The sequence below is a fragment of the Corvus brachyrhynchos genome, unplaced genomic scaffold (genome assembly GCF_000691975.1).
Source record: "Corvus brachyrhynchos isolate BGI_N302 unplaced genomic scaffold, ASM69197v1 scaffold11, whole genome shotgun sequence".
Lineage (NCBI taxonomy): Eukaryota > Metazoa > Chordata > Aves > Passeriformes > Corvidae > Corvus > Corvus brachyrhynchos.
This window is the reverse complement of record NW_008236965.1, coordinates 4,500,743-4,519,168: the sequence shown is the minus strand read 5'-3', so window position 1 is coordinate 4,519,168 and position 18,426 is coordinate 4,500,743. Positions and strand designations below refer to the sequence as shown.

Genomic DNA, 18,426 nt, shown 5'->3' with positions numbered 1-18,426 from the left:
TTTCTACAGTGTCCTTTCCCAGAATAACCAACTTGCAAAGCAAAGCATTTTCACAAAAAACTTCTTTAACCGTCTTTTACAAAGCATGATTTGTTAGACTTCTAAGTTAGATTTATAAAATGACAAGTTATCATCTCAACAGGGGAAAAAAAAGTAATGTAATTTTTTTTTTCTTTTGGAATCTAGTTCCAAATTCAGACTTTTATTTTCAAAAGATGGAACACTTCTGAGATGTCTGTTATACTTCTGAAGCACAGCTCAGGAATCAATACTTTATCTACCACAGATACAATAGTTTACCACTTTCCAGGGCATTAGGTATCCAGAGCTGTTAATTTCTGGATCAATATGGCAAATGTATAACTACCAACCCAAACAAAGTTCTTATTCCTTATCCCTTAATTTCCTTTTGTTTTCCTAACTCTGCTCCTAACTTTACAAAAATCATGGATGTAGAAATCCTTATTGCTGGAAAGCTATGCAGGACTCTCCTTCTTTGTACAAAAATATTTTAATGTAGATATTTAGAAATTTTACATAAGAACATTTCAGTGATAAAATATTTTATTAGTGTTTCTGTTTGAGTACATTGAGCAATGTATTGTGACTTCAAAAAAAAATTCTCGAGTTTCACTACCCAATCCTTAAATCTCAGACACCACTGTTACAATAGAAGCAGATGCTCTGAAAGAGAAAATCATCCCAACATCCAGGTTCTATACTGGCAGTTGAGACCCATAAAGCCAGATTCGGGTATGGTGGAGTGTGTATTTTATGTATCTATGCATATCAAAAAGATTTTGGGAATTCTGCCAACCATATGTGAATGTGACCAGCCAACTGCATACATACTACATCTCACCCAGCTCCTGGCAGGCAGGGTGGTTCATGTTGATACAGGGTGTGCTGCTGGAGCCCGCTCTAGCATTTGGTGGGATGACAAGTAAATCCTTTGTGTGTGGGGTTTTGTAACTCGGAAGCATCACCAGCACCACTTACCCACTCACTCCACGCTATGCAAAAATATTTGTTATTTAAACACTTTATAAACTTAACGGAGATTGCTGACAAGATATGAGATACTCTGTGGTTAGTTCAGAACACATGAAACCACAACCAGGCAAATGTGAAATTTTGAAAGAATGAAAGCAAACAGAGAAACTGAAGTAAGCATCAGGTTCAACAGAATGTTGAGAAGAAAGTCCTGCTGCAAAAATAGGACTAAGAAGTGTAGCGGTCTGTAAGTGTACAATATCATAGCAGACAATACCACATCAACAGCAAATGAAACTGTCACACAACAGAGAGCCTTGTGCATGAAATAATACAACTTTTTATTCATGTTTTATAGATTACTTTTATTTATTTTTGCTTTAATAATGCATATTCTGTTCACTCTGTGCAAAATTGGGGACAGAGGTGGGTGTTTAAATCATCTAATGAAAATCAAGCGGAGATGAACATTCAGGTTGAGGGAGAGGCCTATCCAAACCAGGAAAGCTAAAAAGCCACAGCTGCTCAAGACAAAGCTGCTCTCAGCTGTGCCCTTTTGTCCTGCCACCTGGCACAAATGCTCTCCTGACCGAGCAGCTGAGCACTGGCAAGGTGACCTCCGCCGGACACCGGGGACAGGAGTTGTCGTGGTAGCTACATGGGAGACCTGGCCTCAACCGGCTCCAGTCAGTGTGTGGCAAAGAAAGGCACAAATCATTGCAAAGACCAGACTTCTGTTGGTTTGTTTCCTTCTTGTAAATACGTTACTGTACACAATGTAAGTTTGAGTTGTAGGGGATTCAGGGACATAAAATTGCATATTTAACAGAACTTAAAATCATAACGAAAAGTAGGCTGTTCAATCTTGAAGCAAAAATAATCCCTCCAGCCCCAACATTAACATTCATTCCTGGCTATATGCAGTACAAACATTTTAAAATCTGTGACAAAAGACAATTAAAAACCAAAAGTCAAAATCATAAAGCTTGTAAACAGATAATCTGAAATACACTTTATTTATGGAAAAATATCATCAAAATAGTACCACTATGGATTAAACTGCCTGAGTTTTCATTTCACCTAGGATCTTGAAGTAGAGAGCCTTTAGCACAAGAAGATCAATTTCAGTCACAACTAGTGCCGCACAGCACGGCTTTGGGTAGAAATTTTGTTCTCGTTGGTATTTTTGTTGTGCTATCAAAAACTGTTGTGCTAATCCTTCAAATAAAGGGATGTTGAGGCAATTCTTAAATCATTTGGCACAAAGTTATTTTGGCTGGGGCATAAATTTGAGTCTCAGTCATGAAGAATAATGCAACATTCCACCTATCAAGTATTCACTTTGATTGAAGAGCTTTCTTTATGTCATTAACTTCCATCTAAAAACAAACAGAAGAAAAAGTATTTGATTAAATTAGATGCTTTAGCAAACTGAGGCACAGTTGGTGCCACTTGAAAAGCACATGTTCCATCTTGTCCAGAGCTGTCAACTACAGGCTTTATACTGCTCTTATTTCCACAGACTTCACAAATTGAGGTGTGCTTCTCAACTGTGTAAGATGACCATTCACAGCTTCCTCCCTCAGACCATGACAAGTATAGTCATTGAATGTACTGCAAGACCTTTCAATCTCTTTAAATTACAACTTTTACAAACAACACAGCTCACTGCCTGGCATTGCTGCACAATGAGCACTGTGTCCATGCACTGACAGCTGCACTTACAGCCAGCATCATAAACTGCACTGCTGGCAGTGAGCACTGGTACCTGAGGAACAAAACCCATCATCTCTCTCCTACAGGGAGGGTTCTTTCTGTAGGAATGATGGTTACCTTCTACAACTATCAAACCTGTGCCCAGGCACCTTAAAGGCTCTGATGGATGTACAGCCATGTGGTAAGAGGATGCGGCTATAACCACCAACAGCCCTAGCTGTCCATTTGATCCCTCTGACAGACACAGAAAACCCTAAGGCAGGGGTCCTAGATTTATTCAAACACACCTGTTTCAACCTCATGACTATCAGAACACTCTGAAACTAACGCAACTTTTGTTTGCTAACTCTCATCTTCATGTAAAGCTAATAATGCCGTCTTGGCTAGCATCTGAACATTTACCAGTATAAACAACATCTGAACTGGAGTAAAAGCATTCAGCTGTAAGACCATAATTTTCAACCCTTCAGTGCAGGTCTCTGCATAAAGATGTAAAGTTATCTCTGGATAACTCTGAATAGTCTCGCCCGTTAGACTAAATCAATAATGGCTATTAAAAATGTTCACTGTGTTTTATCTGAATAAATTTCAGTTTTAGCTGAACAAGAGTTGTGTATAATTAGAAGATATGTTCCTATGTGATTGGATACAAAGTCCTTTAGGCAGTCCTGGAGCATAGATGTTGAGGATCCCCAGTTCTGCCACCCTTTGCCATGTTCCCAAATACTTTACAGAGAGGGAAGAGTTCCAGTGAAATTACATTTCAATTTTCTATATCTAGTTCAAAGTACAGTTGCTCTATAGCATCAAAATATAAAAATATAATCAATACCAAACCACTTATCAAGTACATGGAATAGAAGAGTATAGCATAGTATAGATGAGAATAGAATAGTTTTGGTTGGAATGGGCCTATAATGACCCTTTAGTCCATCTCCCTGACCAGGTTAAAGCATGTTAGTAAGAGCATTTTTTAAATCACTCTCCAAATCCCCAAAAAGCAGTTTCAACATCATTCCACATCAAAGCAGCATCGTTAATGATTCCAGCAAAGGCCAAGTTCCATGAACCCCACAAGGAGGGCAGCAGGATACCTGGCAAATGACTAAGCCAGCACAACAACATCTAGAGCTAAGGTGCTGCACAAACTATGGTAGCAGTAACTGGGTTCCTAATCAGAGCCCCTTCTTTTATATTGCTCAGGATGCTTTAGTAAAGACAACCTTGAGTACAGCCTGTAAAGCAGACATTAAAATTTTGCTATATGAAATAATATTCCAAGCGTATTAACACTGAGATAAGCCTACTACAAAATATAAAGCTTTGGCAGAAAGTAAGTAACTTAAGGCATGATTTCATTTGTGACAAAATCAAACAATTAAAACTGAGACAAAAAAAAATCATAGTTTGAATCTTGTATTGTGTTTAATTTTTTAAAATTTATCTACCTACTTGTGCTGATAAATTTTTAGATAATTATCAGGCTTTTCAGTAAGAAGCCAGTATTGCAGTATATATGACACAAACTTGCAATGCCATGAAGGGAACAGGTATATCCCTTTCAGAAATATTGGTAGTTTTTAATTCACTGGAATCTAAGTATCTTAGCAGAGTTTTATGTCCCATGTCAGGCTAAATTAAACCTGCCAACACATCTCTAACATTATAAATAATTTAAGTACCTGCAATCGTAGACGGATCTTCTTCTCTTCATCCAACTCAGAGAGCAACTGTTTAATCTCTTTTCTGTCAAAAGAATGCAAAAGAAGCTTGGCATGGAAATGACTACCCTAGTAAAATACAAAAGATTTTCTCTCGGAGACATATTTTTCCCACTTCACTAGTTTGTTTTTTTTCCTCAGAACGTCTAACTGAAGTCAGCATACTCTTGTGTACTATAGGCTATAGTAGAGAGAAATAAAACTCACTATGGGACAGCACCCCGCCCCATCCCACATGGCTAATGAATAATGCCTCCTAACAGCCCTGCATCCACAGGCTTCGTTCTGGCCTAGCTGTATCAACACTGTATCAGCACCCAGTTGCCTTTTTCCATACAGAACGTAGATGTATTGACTGTTGGTGGGTTATAGGGACTGGTAACACGAATCCTGCCCGTCCTATCACATACTTAAGCCACTTAAAAGCTGTTTATGCCAGCAATGCAATGTAACCTTCCACTTCATTTATAAGACTTAACGATCCCAAATATGGATTTTCTATCATTCTTCTTTGTCGAGAAGGGGAACATAGCTATAAGGAGCAGACACGTTCTCATGTTCCCACTGAGTGATCTCACCTTAGGACAGATACCAGTAGGTGGAAGCTGCCCTTGCAAGAAGGGCCGGGGAGACCAGAGGAGCAGGGTCAGCCTAAGAGGCGAGGCCGTGGGGCTTGCTGGCTACATCCAGCTTGAACCATGCCCTCCCGCATCTTCTCCCAAACTCCGCACACCTCTGTTCCGCCACAGTCTCTGCACGCTGCTTGCCCTTTTCTTTTTCCTGCCTGGGCTACACACAACTGACAATGTAAGTGAAGGTTTAGCTTCCAAAGCATTAAATATTCTCAGGAACATCAAAAGTCACATGCCAGCCCCAGTTTCTCCTAAGAAATGAGCAACTTAAAGAAAAAAAAGGTGCCCAAAACTAAAATAATAAGATTCAGGGCCATAAACACAAAGGCCTTCAGATATCCTAGTCACAATTCAATTACTACTTTTGTAACGTGAGCTTCCTGGGAAAATGTGCTAACAGTCAAATAACAATGGATTTAATAATTTTAGGAACTTGTAGCAATTTGTACTACAACTATAACAAATGCACCCCTTTTATTATGATCAATGCATATGAGTTCCCAGATATTTATTGGCAAATAAAAGACATTCACTGTTTATAGCTTGCAACTTAACTTTTTTAACACGCCTCAAACATCTACTTATGTCACAACACAGGAAAAGAAAAAGCTGGTGGATAGTGCAGGTCTTTTTTGTTGAGGTTCTCACCCCTGAATATGTTCTGTCACACGAAAATCACTCACAAACACATAGCCCAGCTGTGCAGAGTAACATCCATGAAGGCAAACTCAATAAGAAACTGCCACCACTATGCACAAATGGATCCATCCCACCTACAGTTGTGATTTGCAGTACTTACTTTTGCTGGTCTTTCATGGTTTCAATGATGGTTCTTAGCTCCCTAATTTGTGTTCTCAGCTCTTCCAGGGCAGTCTGACCTTGGCTCAAGTGCTCAGTCTTTGGCTTTCCTTCAGTACCAAACAGGGATGGGGAATTTGACCTGTGGCCTGTTGTTCCCATAGCAATTGAGTGAAATCCAGGTGACGGTGAAGGGGATAGTGATGGTTGTACATTACTGCCACTAGCCAGACCTCCTGGTTTTGGAGGCAAGGAAGTTTTGTTATCAGACACCTGCAACAAAAAGAATAACATTTAGTGTCTGCAGAAAGCTTTATGAAAATCAAACCTCTAACCAATGGTAAGTATTTTGCTGCTCTTCAGTAATGCTGAAAGTCCAACAGTCAAACATGGACAGTCTTGGCAAAAGCATGATAAATATAATGATTAGTCATGATCTTGGTATGTGTACATCAGAGGGGGTCTAGTCGGGATGGAGAAGTTCAGACAGCTTTGTTGGGGTTCCTCCCCCCTACCATGTGGTCCTGGGAGAGGGGCCCTGGGGGGGGAGACACAAGGTTGACCAGGTATCCCCACTGTAACACAGCTTCAGTAAGACTTTTCATGGTTGCTACAACAAGTGAGCAACAGCATTTCCAAGATCTCAGACCTAGCAGTGAATTAAGCCAGGGACAGATGCTCAGTGTTTCTCTCAGAAGTTTGTGAGGCCATATCTATGTCTCCCGCAGAGCACAAAACTACATGGCCGAGAATCCAAGTCATATTTTTTAGTAAATTAAATTCATAGTTGCCCAACAACCATTGAAGGAATCTTCAAAGTTTTTTCAAAAATTAAAAAATGTATTACATGTTCCCCCTAGCATTATGAAAATAGCAAAATATTCATTAACTTTGCTTGTTGGTATGATATATATAGAAAAAAAAAATCCCATGGCTTCAAAATGGTAATATATTAATAATAAATAAATGTAGTGTACTGTCCTCTGTTAACTGAAGCTTCCATGAATCCCCGTAACAACCAATAGCTGTTTACTCCTCTAGGAAATTGACAGAAAAACACAGCATTAACCTAAAACCCTGGAATCCTGTGGTTAGCTAAAAAGGATCTCATGCTTCTTAACTGCAATCCAGTGCTCTACTTATTAGGCAAGCCTCTACTAGTATGTGCTACATAATGTAATATATGTATATAATGTAATATAATGTAATATAACATTTAATATTTATTAGACAATTAGAAAATCTGAAGTTTACCAACCATATGTGACTATCTACTTCACTGCATACAGAGAACAATGTACAAGTACTGTTACCACAGTGGCAAGTAAGGGGAGTCTTCACACTGTTATTTGGCAGTGCTATGTGTGCATTGTATGACAGCTACCAGGCATATCTGAAAATCTGATTTGGACAAGAGTAAGAAAAAGCACTAGGCAACCTTCCAACTCTCTTTGGAAAAGAGATATTGAAGTTGAATGGCAAATAGGGCAAAATACTGAGACTAAATGGTATGGAAATGGAAGAAGACACTGTAACTGAGGACTTGGGGACTGGCGGGGTGGCATTAGCTGAGCAAAGTAACTGAGAGAAAAGTTAGTGATGAGATGAAAATCAGGAAAAATTGTGATGGGGAGGGAAGAGCAGGATCCACCAAGTTCTGGAAAAAACAGTCTTCCCTACTACACAACCATGACTGAGCACAGAACCTGCTCTGCGAAAGCAGTGAATTCAAAAAGTGTTCTGCACAAAAACCAAGTCTGACCATATGAATAAAAATGGTGTTATAATCACAAGAAAGCTGAATCACTGCAGTGCTGTGAAAACTTGACTCAATGACCGGAATAATATTCTTTTAACATTGTATCAATTAGTTTGTTCGCTTAGTTTGTGTATCTGGGTTGGAAGGGACCTTAAAGGTCACCTAGTTCCAATCTCCCTGCCATGGGTAGGGGCACTTTTCACTAGAAAGGGTTGCTCCAAGGCCCATCCAGCCTGTTCTTAAACACTTCCAGTGATGGGACATCCAAAAATTCTCTCTTGTGGCACCTGTTCCAGTGCCTTGCCACACTCACAGTAAAGGATCTTTTCCTTATATCTAATCTAAACCTACTCTCCTTCAGTTTGAAACCATTCCATCATCCTCTCCTATCACTCCATGCTCTTGTAAACAGTGCCTCTCCATCTTTCTTGTCAGCTCCCTTCAGGTACTGGAAGGCCACAATTAGGTCACCTTAAAACCTTCTCTTTTCCAAGCCAAAAAAACCCAGTTCTCTCAGTTTTTCCTCATAGGAGAGATGCTCCATCCCTCTGACCATCTCGGTGGCCTCCTCTGGACTGGCTCCAACAGGTCCATGTCCTTGTGCTGGAGACCCCAGAGCTGCATGCAGCACTCCAGGTGGGGTCTCAACAGAGCAGAGTAGGGTGTGAGTAACATGTACCTATAAACAGATCTCTCATGCATAATAACCCCATATATCAGTAGGTGCAAGTTTCCTTTGGACTGAAAAGAGATGTCAGGCTGAGATCAAATCTGGAGCAGGCAAGCAAGGCACAACCAGAGTCATTGATCTGAGCATCCTATTCCAGAGCTTAACTGGCTATCAACATTAAAGCCTCAAGCAGCTGCCTTCTAATAGCAGCCATCTCGTTTTACAGGAACAACATCTAGAGTTTTGTCATATAACTTACAAATGTTGGCCCAAGAGTATTCTGTAGTGCAAGTGCTCCCAGAAGAGGGAGCTACATATCAAAACATTATCCATACAACTTGATCACAGAAGTGCATGACTTCATCTTTCAAATACCTGTTCAACTATTAGAATGTGTATTTGTATTATTAAAGGTATCCTTATGTACTAAAAAATAGTTCCAGCATTTAAAGCCTGACCTACGCACTCCTTTTTTAATATTTCATTCTACTACAGTATTCTACCAATATACAGTAAGAACGGAACAAGCCTATAAAATGAATACAGTTATACCAGTATAAAAAGTGATTATATTTGAAAGTTTAAATTCACATACTATTAGAGTGTGTCAAAGAGTTGTATTTTCTCTGCTCACAGACTCTTCTAATGTAAACTCAATTTAAACTTGCAAAAAGACAGGGTCTTTGTTTCTAAAATGTATTTCCCAGCCTCTCTGATTCTGTGAAATGCATTTACATAAGAAAGATTTTTTTCACAGTATGGTTATTTGAGACATTTTAACTGTGCAATTCACTTTAGACTTGCCTTTCAAGCACAGAACAAACTTTAGTAACCTTTATAATTTTAAGCTTCTTTAAGTGGGCAGTTACCAGGTGACTGTTGAATTAAATTTTAAATACTTGAGTACTGCTTTGAAAAAAGAAGATGCATGTGATAAAGTTAAGCAGAGACATTCCAATTAACTTACTTGTGATATTGTAACAGTTCTTGATTTCCTTGACACGTCAAGAGTTTTGTGAGTAATGGAAACATGTTCCTCCTTCTCATCTTCAGGACTTGGTGAGTCAAAGAAATCAGGGCTTGAAAGAGATGACTATGCAGACAAACATACAAAAGAAGAAGAGAAAGAAAAGTACAGATATTTTCATTGTACAAGAACTTTTTTAGCTATCATTTTCATAGTAACAATACTTAAAATCAGGACTCTTTGTCCCCCTACTCCCCCTTTTTTGCATCTTATTTTCAAAGCATTCAAGAAATAAGATATGCTTAAGAGTTGAATCCAACATTAATTTACAGCTTTGCGTTGCATGATATCACAAGATGAAAGCGCAGGACGCTGAGTGCTGTGCCATGGGGACACCAGCTCTGTCACCGGGGCGGCTCCACTGTGGCTTTGCTCAGAGCAGGTCTCACCCTGCTGCTTCTCAGAGGCCCCAGCTTTGTCTGTGCACGGTGCTGGCACTGCAGGGCTGCCTTGTGCACGGCCTCTTGGTAAAGGCACGAAGAGGGAAGGTTCTTTCCACCCCTTGTTCCTTTCCTCGTAGACGTGACAGGGGAAGTAAAACCTCTTTACTGCTCTTCTATATTTCTATACTTATGATGACAGTCAATTTTGAAAGCATTCTCTTTTTTTCAGTTCTATTAGTTTCACTACAATCCTTTTTGCTTCCTTCCATTTTGTTTTTCTTCAGCAACACGGACCCAGGTAACCATCAGTAGTTGCTCTCATTCTGATATTCCAGACCGCAAAAAGCATGGAAACAAGCAAACCCCAAACCCCAAAGAAGAAGACATTGAAAAACTAAGCAGTGGTTTCCAAAGTATGGTTTAAGAGACCAACTTGTCTAAAGATACATATTAGAGAGTGAAATTTAAATCACCCTTATATTTACAGCTGCGATCTTAATGAGAAGAAACACATGGTAGCTCAAGGAGGACTGTTGAAGACTGAATGGACTATTTGTCCTCAAAATCTGGTAAATGTCTGCAAGAAATCAATAGAAATGCTTCTTTTGGGAAACACTTTCAAAATCCTCAATACTTAGCACAAATTAGTCTATTCCAAAGATTTTTATAAGGGATTTTTCTGGGATCACTCATGGCTGGCAAGGAACACTTGGCATCACCTAAATAAGGGGGTACAAACCTTAGAAGGAAGGGAATGTTTTAAACATCAGTATTCGAAACACTGGCAGCCTTTTGACAGTAATTTTCCTGATCTGCATCTCTCTGCCTCATTGTACGTGTGAAGGAATGGCTGGGTAAAAGTAGTAAAAACACCAAGGAACACAAGTAGGAGAGGGGGAAAAATCAGAAAAAATATTTTTAAAAATAGTTTTTAAAGAAAAGGAAAATTAACTTACAGATGTGAGAGACTGGGAGGGTGGTCGCCTGCCAGTAGCTTTTGGTCTGGTTGTAGTTGGATGATTAAGCTTCTCAGCAATTGGTATTACAGAATCAAAACCTTCCAAGTCTTAAAAATAAAATAGAATTGATTTGGTTTTCTGGCAATTGTCTTCAAAGGGAAAGAATCACATATTTTTCTAATTTCAAAGAAAAGAAATCCCATTTTCCCCACTGTGTCACAGTGTTCTGCACATATTTAGCCACCACGATGGCACTAAAAAAACCTGAAAGTCAAAGGCAGCTGTAATCCAGTCACCCTTGCCAAGAACAATTACCCTTCCATCTCAACACAATAAAGCAGAGGGGGAACGTGTAGAGGAGCCTTTGGCTTTGTTTTCAGCATAGTGAAAGCTAAATGACATCATGGGTTCTATAGCATGGAATAAACAGTTTCAAAATTTCCATCTGGCTACTGAAGGGGTTAGTAATTTTTTTTTTCCATGAATAACTGAAGACGTAAGGCAGTGCATACGTTGTCTCAGGAACTGTACTGTCAGCACTGCATTGCAGCAATTGCTCAGGGGGGTGTAGAATGAGAATGATCAAGCTGGAAGTTATCTGCAGGTTCCTGGACACCTGCAGCTGGAGGCACCATAGTTTCCAGTAACTGCAGGTGAGGGGATTATCTCCCTCCAGTAGTCCAGAGGCTATGGCAAGTAAAAGCTCCAATAAGCTCCTGAAGCTGTACAGAGCCCAGGGAAAGCAGGTCTGCTTGAATGCTGTACCAACCATCTCCATGGCCAGTGAAAAGCTCTGGGGAAGTGTTTACTGAATCCAGCCACACAGTAACATGTTTATGTGAAAGAACAATGTGGAGGCTCAAGGAATACCACAGCTTATGATTACATGGATAAATCAAAAGGCTTAATACCATTCATCTATTTTTATGGGTTGTATCAGTTTCACTCACCTTCATTTCAAAATGCCCTACAGCATATGTTGAGCAGGAAGGAGTCAGAAAACACACAAGAGGTACTTTAGACAAGATAAATCAAAATTCTTCAAAATTACTTTCAGATATGAATCAAATACAGGAATAATATTCATTATTCAGAGACTATTTTTCATTGCACACATGTAGGAAAAAATAGCTTTTACGTTAATAGTTCTATATAGTAGGCACTTAATTTTCTGAACCATTACAGAACAATGAATCACTGAAGATCCAGTTTTGTTGCCATATTACAACCAACCATCGTACAAAATTACACAATGGAAAAACAAATTAATTAATGGGCCTGTGCAATAAACTATATGCACTGAAAGACATTTAAATTGATTCCAAGTACTCATGATTTGTCAGCTAGAAAGTAAATGGGATTGGAGATTCCTTATTCAGCAATATCTTTTCATCTCCAAGAGATTAAAAAAAAAAGAAAAAAGAAAAAAGAGAACTCTTTCAATAGCCCTGAAATAGTCTAAGGTTATTCACCTCCGAATACTACTCTATTTTTGGAGTGACTCTTCCTATATATAACCAGTGACCCCACTGTCCTCTATCATGTATTTTTGTCATTGCTCTTTTTATTGACTGTTGCAGCCTGTGTGCAAAGGTAGGTCACCCACCCAGTCTGTCAGTGGGAATTTAGCAATCTGAAGCCTCAGTTGTACCCAACACGTCAGGTGAGGCCACAGTGCTTTGAAAGTTAAAATGAGCTAATTTTAGCAGATTTTAGCAGATCACAAAACCTATCTGGAGTCCTGTAGAACTTCAGGGTTTCAGGAGAGGAGAAATAGAAGTAAAAATTTATTTTCTGGGGAGAAAAAAAGCAAGTGTAAGCTGGTTTCCATTAATATCCAGTTTAAAGCTGACGCATAAGACAGCTAAATGACTTAAGATCACAAGGCAAATCAGTAATCAATATATTAACACATTATCTAATTTTGATTTTCACTACTGAGTTACTTTGCTAAATTGCACAGCAAAAATGTAATACCAACAACAATATACTCTTTTCTAAATGTGTGATACTCACACACATGAGCAGAAATGGAGGCTGAAGCAATCCTTCCATTTGCCCCAGCCACTCTCTCCCACTTTGCTGTTCTTACTATGTTTTTTCCTGAGCAAGCTTTAATCCAGCTCATTTTTCAATAGCATGTGCCAAGCCATGCAAATACTTGCACTGAAGGAAGGATCAGTACCAGTACCAAAGGACTGATTCAAGCTGCTAAAACTGAGGGGAAGAGCAGACTTCTGCTTTGGGGGTCAGGAAATTGGCTGGAATTATTTTGCTCCTGAGGAAGGCTACAGTGCATGACTTCCCTCGCCCCATTTTCCATTTCTGAGGTCTACATAGAAGTATGAAAGGAGGTTGAATGAGGTGGGGGTCAGTCTCTTATCCCAGGTAACAAGCAACAGGAGAAGAGGAAACAGCCTCAAGTTGTGCTTTGCAGTTTAGTTAGGGGAGGTTTAGACTGGATAGTAGGAAAAAATTTTTCATTGAAAATGTGGTCAAGCATTGGAACAGATTGCCCAGGGAAGTGGTGGAGTCACTGCTCCTCAAGGTGGTTAAAATATATATAAATGTAGTGCTTAGAGATATGGTTTAATAGTGGACTTGGCACTGCTGGGTTGATGGATGGACTCAATAATCTTAAAGGTCTTCTCCAACTTCAAAGATTCTCTGATTCTGTAAGTGCCACTGTCCCTTTCTCTGCTCTTACAAAAGGTATCTACACTCATATGGAAAACAATCAATGAAAAAGTACTGAAGACAATTAATCCAATGTGTTTCTTTGGCTTAAATAAACTAGTAATTACCTAGAGTTCTATATTTGATCAGAACAATATAGTACTCAGGTTTAAATTGTAAAATGTATTGATAAACAGAAAGTGTATGAATTTGCATCCTTGAGACCCATAAGCATTTGCAGACATAATTTGCTCCATGCATTTTATAAATACCATGAAAGATAAACATTTATGTTCAAAGCTTCTATTATCAAGAAATATTGGGAATCCTACAGTTTTTCCACTTCGGAATGCATTTTTGATAGCTAGAAAAATAAACTAAAGCCACCTATACATGCACTGAATTCTAAAGAGAGTCGAACAGAGACTATAAAGGCTCCACAGGTAGAATCTGCTGCCAAACTAGTGAAATTCCAGCCATTTAGTTGATACTCTAAATTAAATTCCATTAAAGTGTAATTAACAATGCTCGGTACAACAATAAAATAGTAAATCCACTTCCAGCACTCCTATATTCCCTTTTTTTCTCCATTTGTTCTCCTTATTTAGATGTTGTTCTTCCTCCCAAATCTGCTCTGCATCTAAGGCTACCACCACCTTCCACAATCATCACCTGTGGAGATACTAATTCAAGAAAATTCCCATCTAGTGAACTGTAGAATGAGGAAGAGAGCCATTCAAAAAACTTCTGCCATACTGTCATATATGCTGTGGATTCAGTAAGTCACTTGTGCTGGTTATTTGATTATTTTTTGCTGGTGGAAAGCAAGATTATATGGTTCTGACTATATTAAATTCACTGAGGTCATTAAATGCAGAGATTCAATTTTAGTTTGTATTTCTGCAGCTATCAGAAACTGGGAGCTTAAATTTATATACTAAGCAAAATGTACAGCCTTCCTGGCAGGGCCCAAATGGAATGTCATTAAAGAAAAAGTCCAGTCTACTGTATTCACAGCCACGTTAACTGCCAGTACAGCAACATCAGCCTCCAGCAGACCTGGACCCTGCACTGGTCCAGCTTTCTCTTTGTCTGGTATTAACAAACAGTAAGGAAGATTCTATTAACATGTGGAACATAGAGATGGCACCCATCAATTAGCTTCCTAATTAAAAAATAGTTGATATTTGTTCTACAAATAAACAGATGCATTTATCATTATTACTGTCTCACTGATCAAGCTGATAATCCATGAAGTGATTCATGAGATGGGGAGAAAGGCATCAGATTAATTTTAATATATCAGTGTAGTACACACAGTCTGGCTTACTGAGCAACCATATTTCATGAATATGAAAAATGTTAGCTGTGCAACAAGTATTCCCTGGTATCCGTCCAAGCCACTTAAGAATAGAACATTTCTCCCCATTGCTATGTTCATTTGGAAACATGGTTATTTAAAGCATGATGATGGTATTTTTAAAAAAATGCCCAGATCCAGGAAAACAATTATTTAGAAAAAAAAGTTCTGAACTCATTAGACTTGTACCTTCCTAGGAAATGACCTTCAGTTTGTAGCCCCCAAAAAATTCCAGAAATAAAAAGTTAAGTGGCTATACTTCCTTTCTTACTCCTTTTACCCCCTGCATTTACTATGCTGGCATAAAATGTGGCTAGGCCTTAACTTTGTATTACATTTAGGTTTTTTAGTATTTGGTCAAAATAATTTATACATAACAATCACAGAAAGCTTTTTGAACTAGTAGAGAGATTTCACCTTGAGAAAACTGAAATGGGAAGTGATGGATAAAGAGAATCAACACATTCAGAATGCTCATGGCAAGGTTTCACAGAACAGAAATACAGCAGGGCTGAAAGAAATGAGGCAAAGGTGGCATTGAATTCATTTGAAGAAGATAGTGTCACAGAAACCACAGAGGTGGATTTCATTTCATAATCATCTTCAATACATTGAAAAGGTTGACAACAGGCATGTGAAATAGTATATATACTGTCTTTAAATGCAATAATCCTGAAAGCTATCAAATGAGACAGACACTGCAGACAAAATCTTCTGCATTAGTACCCATTCAATATATAGTAGAAATTTAAAAATAACTCAGTAATCTGAATGTTAGAGGGAATTTTAAGAAAACTACATTTATTTTAGCTACTTGAAGCATCCAGATTCTGCTACTCTCTCGACGCTGAAAAGCATTGTACCCTTCGAGGAATACAGCCATGCTTCCAGCCAGGGTTCAGGCAGCAAAATCTCACCCATAATGAATCACAGACTGTTTTTTAAGATTTGGGCAATGCACTTTTAGGAGGAGAGCTCCCTGGCTGCAAGGTTTCTTTGTTCTGGAGTGCAACAGTGATGTGCCAGGGAGGCCTGCCCACACAGTTCTGTGCCTCAGAGGAAAACAGCGTAGCTCACCCAGCCTCGCAGGACAGTCACTGGACAGCTGTGACTTTAGGACAACCTTTCCTAAAACACCCAATTATCTTCTCCCATTTCAATCCTGACTTTTATCGCTTTAATAGCTGAATGTAGAAAGCTGCCATAATGAGCTTTGCTAACCACTTGCCAGTGCCCTCATAAGGATTTTATTTTTAACAATTCAGAACATGCCAAGAAAGAACTGAAAGGTCAAGAAAACTGAGGAGCTAGAAGAAATGGATATGCTGTTTTCAGGCACCTCAACTTGATATGCATGGCAACCAATTTAAATTTCTAGTTTACTGTTTTTTTCTGGACCCCTCAGGGCAACAAGCCTGATTAATTTATATAATGGACCATTCCCATATTCATGACTACAATATTTACAGTCCGGAACTACGGTTATGGGTGATTTTGACCCACTGATGTAAATATTACAACTTAAACCAGTTGGGCAATTCCGTTCCATTGCTTTGCCCTATTAAAATGAGCATGAATAGCAGCATAGAAAGCGGTTTAGGCAGATTTTGATCTTCATTATATGACTCATATTTTGTCCTCCAACCCTTATATTTACTAGTATTTTCTGGTTTTCCAACTTTTATTCAGTGTTTTCAGGCAGAATTATTATAAGGCCTTAGTATAACAGCCTATGATTTAAAGACAAACCTGCTCCATTCTACAGCCTTTTACTGGAAATATTCTCCATCTTTTTCCCTAGTGTGGTCCAAATCTCATTAGATCACTTTTTCTTGCAGTCAGAGGCACAGCAATCACCTCTCCTGACAAATAAAGCTCTACAACAACTGCAAATACAGCTCAAGGAAACATGATGGGTACATTGAGGATACACTGAGGATTTTAAAAATTTTTTGTTTATTAGGTATTTTCAATAGGGTATTTTTAACTATCCTTTCAGGCAAGCTAGCACCAGTGCTGCAGGGAGGGACAGGAAAAAAAAGAATGGGTAATAACGTGGCTTTGGCCAGTACTCCATGATACACCAGCAAATGCTCTGCAGATTAAAGTCTGAAGAAATGCTGAAAAATGGACTTGCACTAAAACCAGCTTCCAGGGAAACTCTCAGGATAATTCATACCATCATTAGATGTTGCAGCAGGAACCAAGGAAGGCATATGTGCCTTATGCTAGCACTGATGAAGATTATTAACTGCTTTCATAAATACTATGCAAAACGTGTAAAGAGCCAGGAAAAATATTGGAAAGATGTGTTCACTTGGCTCTGTGCAACTCAGTCTTTCTGCAAAGCACAGAAACTGCTTCTTGTGGGGATTAACTGATCATTTCCACAGTAGACACATTATTTTTAATTCTTTGTGGTTTATTCCTTAAGGCGCTTAGCTTAAATCCATATGGTTTTAAGTATTAGATGATGCCAAAGCAACCCTGTTTTGGATAGACAAGACTTGTTTCAGGATTCCAGGATTCCTAAGTGTGTGTGTGTGTGTGTGTGTATATAGTTAAGACTTAGGATTGATCCTGACTTGCAGAAATAATTCAATACCATTTTTCTGGAAACATTAGTTTTTGATCCACTAAGCTATTATATGTGCTAGATGTTTCTGTCATCACACTCGCCCTCATATACAAAATTCTTTATGAAATTAAAAAGAAACACGTCACCTAAAGAAAGGTCAAGTTATGTCATAAGGCATGAATTACAGCTGTTGAAATCAATGCAGCTCTATGTAAGAACTCTTCTGTTTGTAGAACAGGGTTTATTGTCAGTGTAGCTTATGTTGCTTTAGAAGCATTTTAAAAGCTCAAAAAGCCACTGCCAATCCAGACCAGTTGTTGTTAGAGATGTACCAACAGATGTAAGTAACCATTCTCATTTAACCACAGCGATACTGGAGAGCAAGTCTTGGGTGACATGACCACACATTTTCCACTGAGTGCCAGTGAACACTCTTCAAATTTTTACACTATGTTTGTTGTGATTTTTTTTTTCTCTTTCAGACTAGAAAACCATTCTAATATGTTTTTAAATGCTTACATGCATTGCGATGACAAAATCTGTCTGCAAGAACAGGTTAATGAATCCAGAGTATTGACAAACACCACATGTAAACTGCACGTCACTTTTGTCACTAAAATTTCTTATGAGACATTAAATGATAATGATTTCTCATTTCAATACTATGGTGCAAGATCTTCTGTCACAGTATGCTCAATTTCAACTTTTAATTAAAGAAAACAAAACCATAATATCCATGTAAACTTTGGCATTCTACAAAATGCTTCTTTTTGTATTTGCTTGTTATGCACTGTGAACTTACCAAAGACAGGATAGAAAAGAAATGGAAGAAAAAAAGCCTTACCCTCATGAAATGAAGAAGAGCTAGCCATGGCAAAGAGATGTAAATAGGAAAAGTTGAATGCAAGATGTGTGCAAAGGAAATTAAAGACATCACTGAAAACAGGGAAAAAGAAAAGAAAAAGTGAGGAGGAATGGGGAATGGTTCCTCTTAAATAATATATTCCGAAGGCAAGTTTTCCAATGGCTTTTGTAAGGATTGTGAAAAGAAGTAAATGCATGGACAACAGTAGAAAGAGCTGCCATTATATCTACAATCAGCAGTGACGTTGCTAAGCAGAATTTTCTCTTGTCAGCACAGATTGGAAAATTGT

The 18,426-nt window shown here is 38.6% G+C and overlaps 1 protein-coding gene across 10 annotated transcripts in view; it reads right to left on the bottom strand.

Moving 5' to 3' along the window:
* Positions 1 to 1,309: 1,309 nt before the first annotated feature.
* SH3KBP1 (SH3 domain containing kinase binding protein 1) overlaps positions 1,310 to 18,426 on the bottom strand; it is a 189,173-nt gene continuing 172,056 nt past the window's right edge. For 9 of the 10 annotated variants that reach the window (XM_017728444.1, XM_017728445.1, XM_017728447.1 and 6 more), the window contains 5 exons: positions 10,656 to 10,765; positions 9,257 to 9,382; positions 5,862 to 6,133; positions 4,392 to 4,455; positions 1,310 to 2,372 (listed from right to left, as the gene is read on the bottom strand). In XM_017728444.1, coding sequence (XP_017583933.1) covers positions 2,331 to 2,372; positions 4,392 to 4,455; positions 5,862 to 6,133; positions 9,257 to 9,382; positions 10,656 to 10,765 — 614 coding nt within the window. In that variant the 3' untranslated portion in view covers positions 1,310 to 2,330. Of the gene's footprint in view, positions 2,373 to 4,391; positions 4,456 to 5,857; positions 6,134 to 9,256; positions 9,383 to 10,655; positions 10,766 to 18,426 lie in introns of all 10 variants that reach the window. The other variant, XR_001860063.1, reaches the window with a different exon arrangement.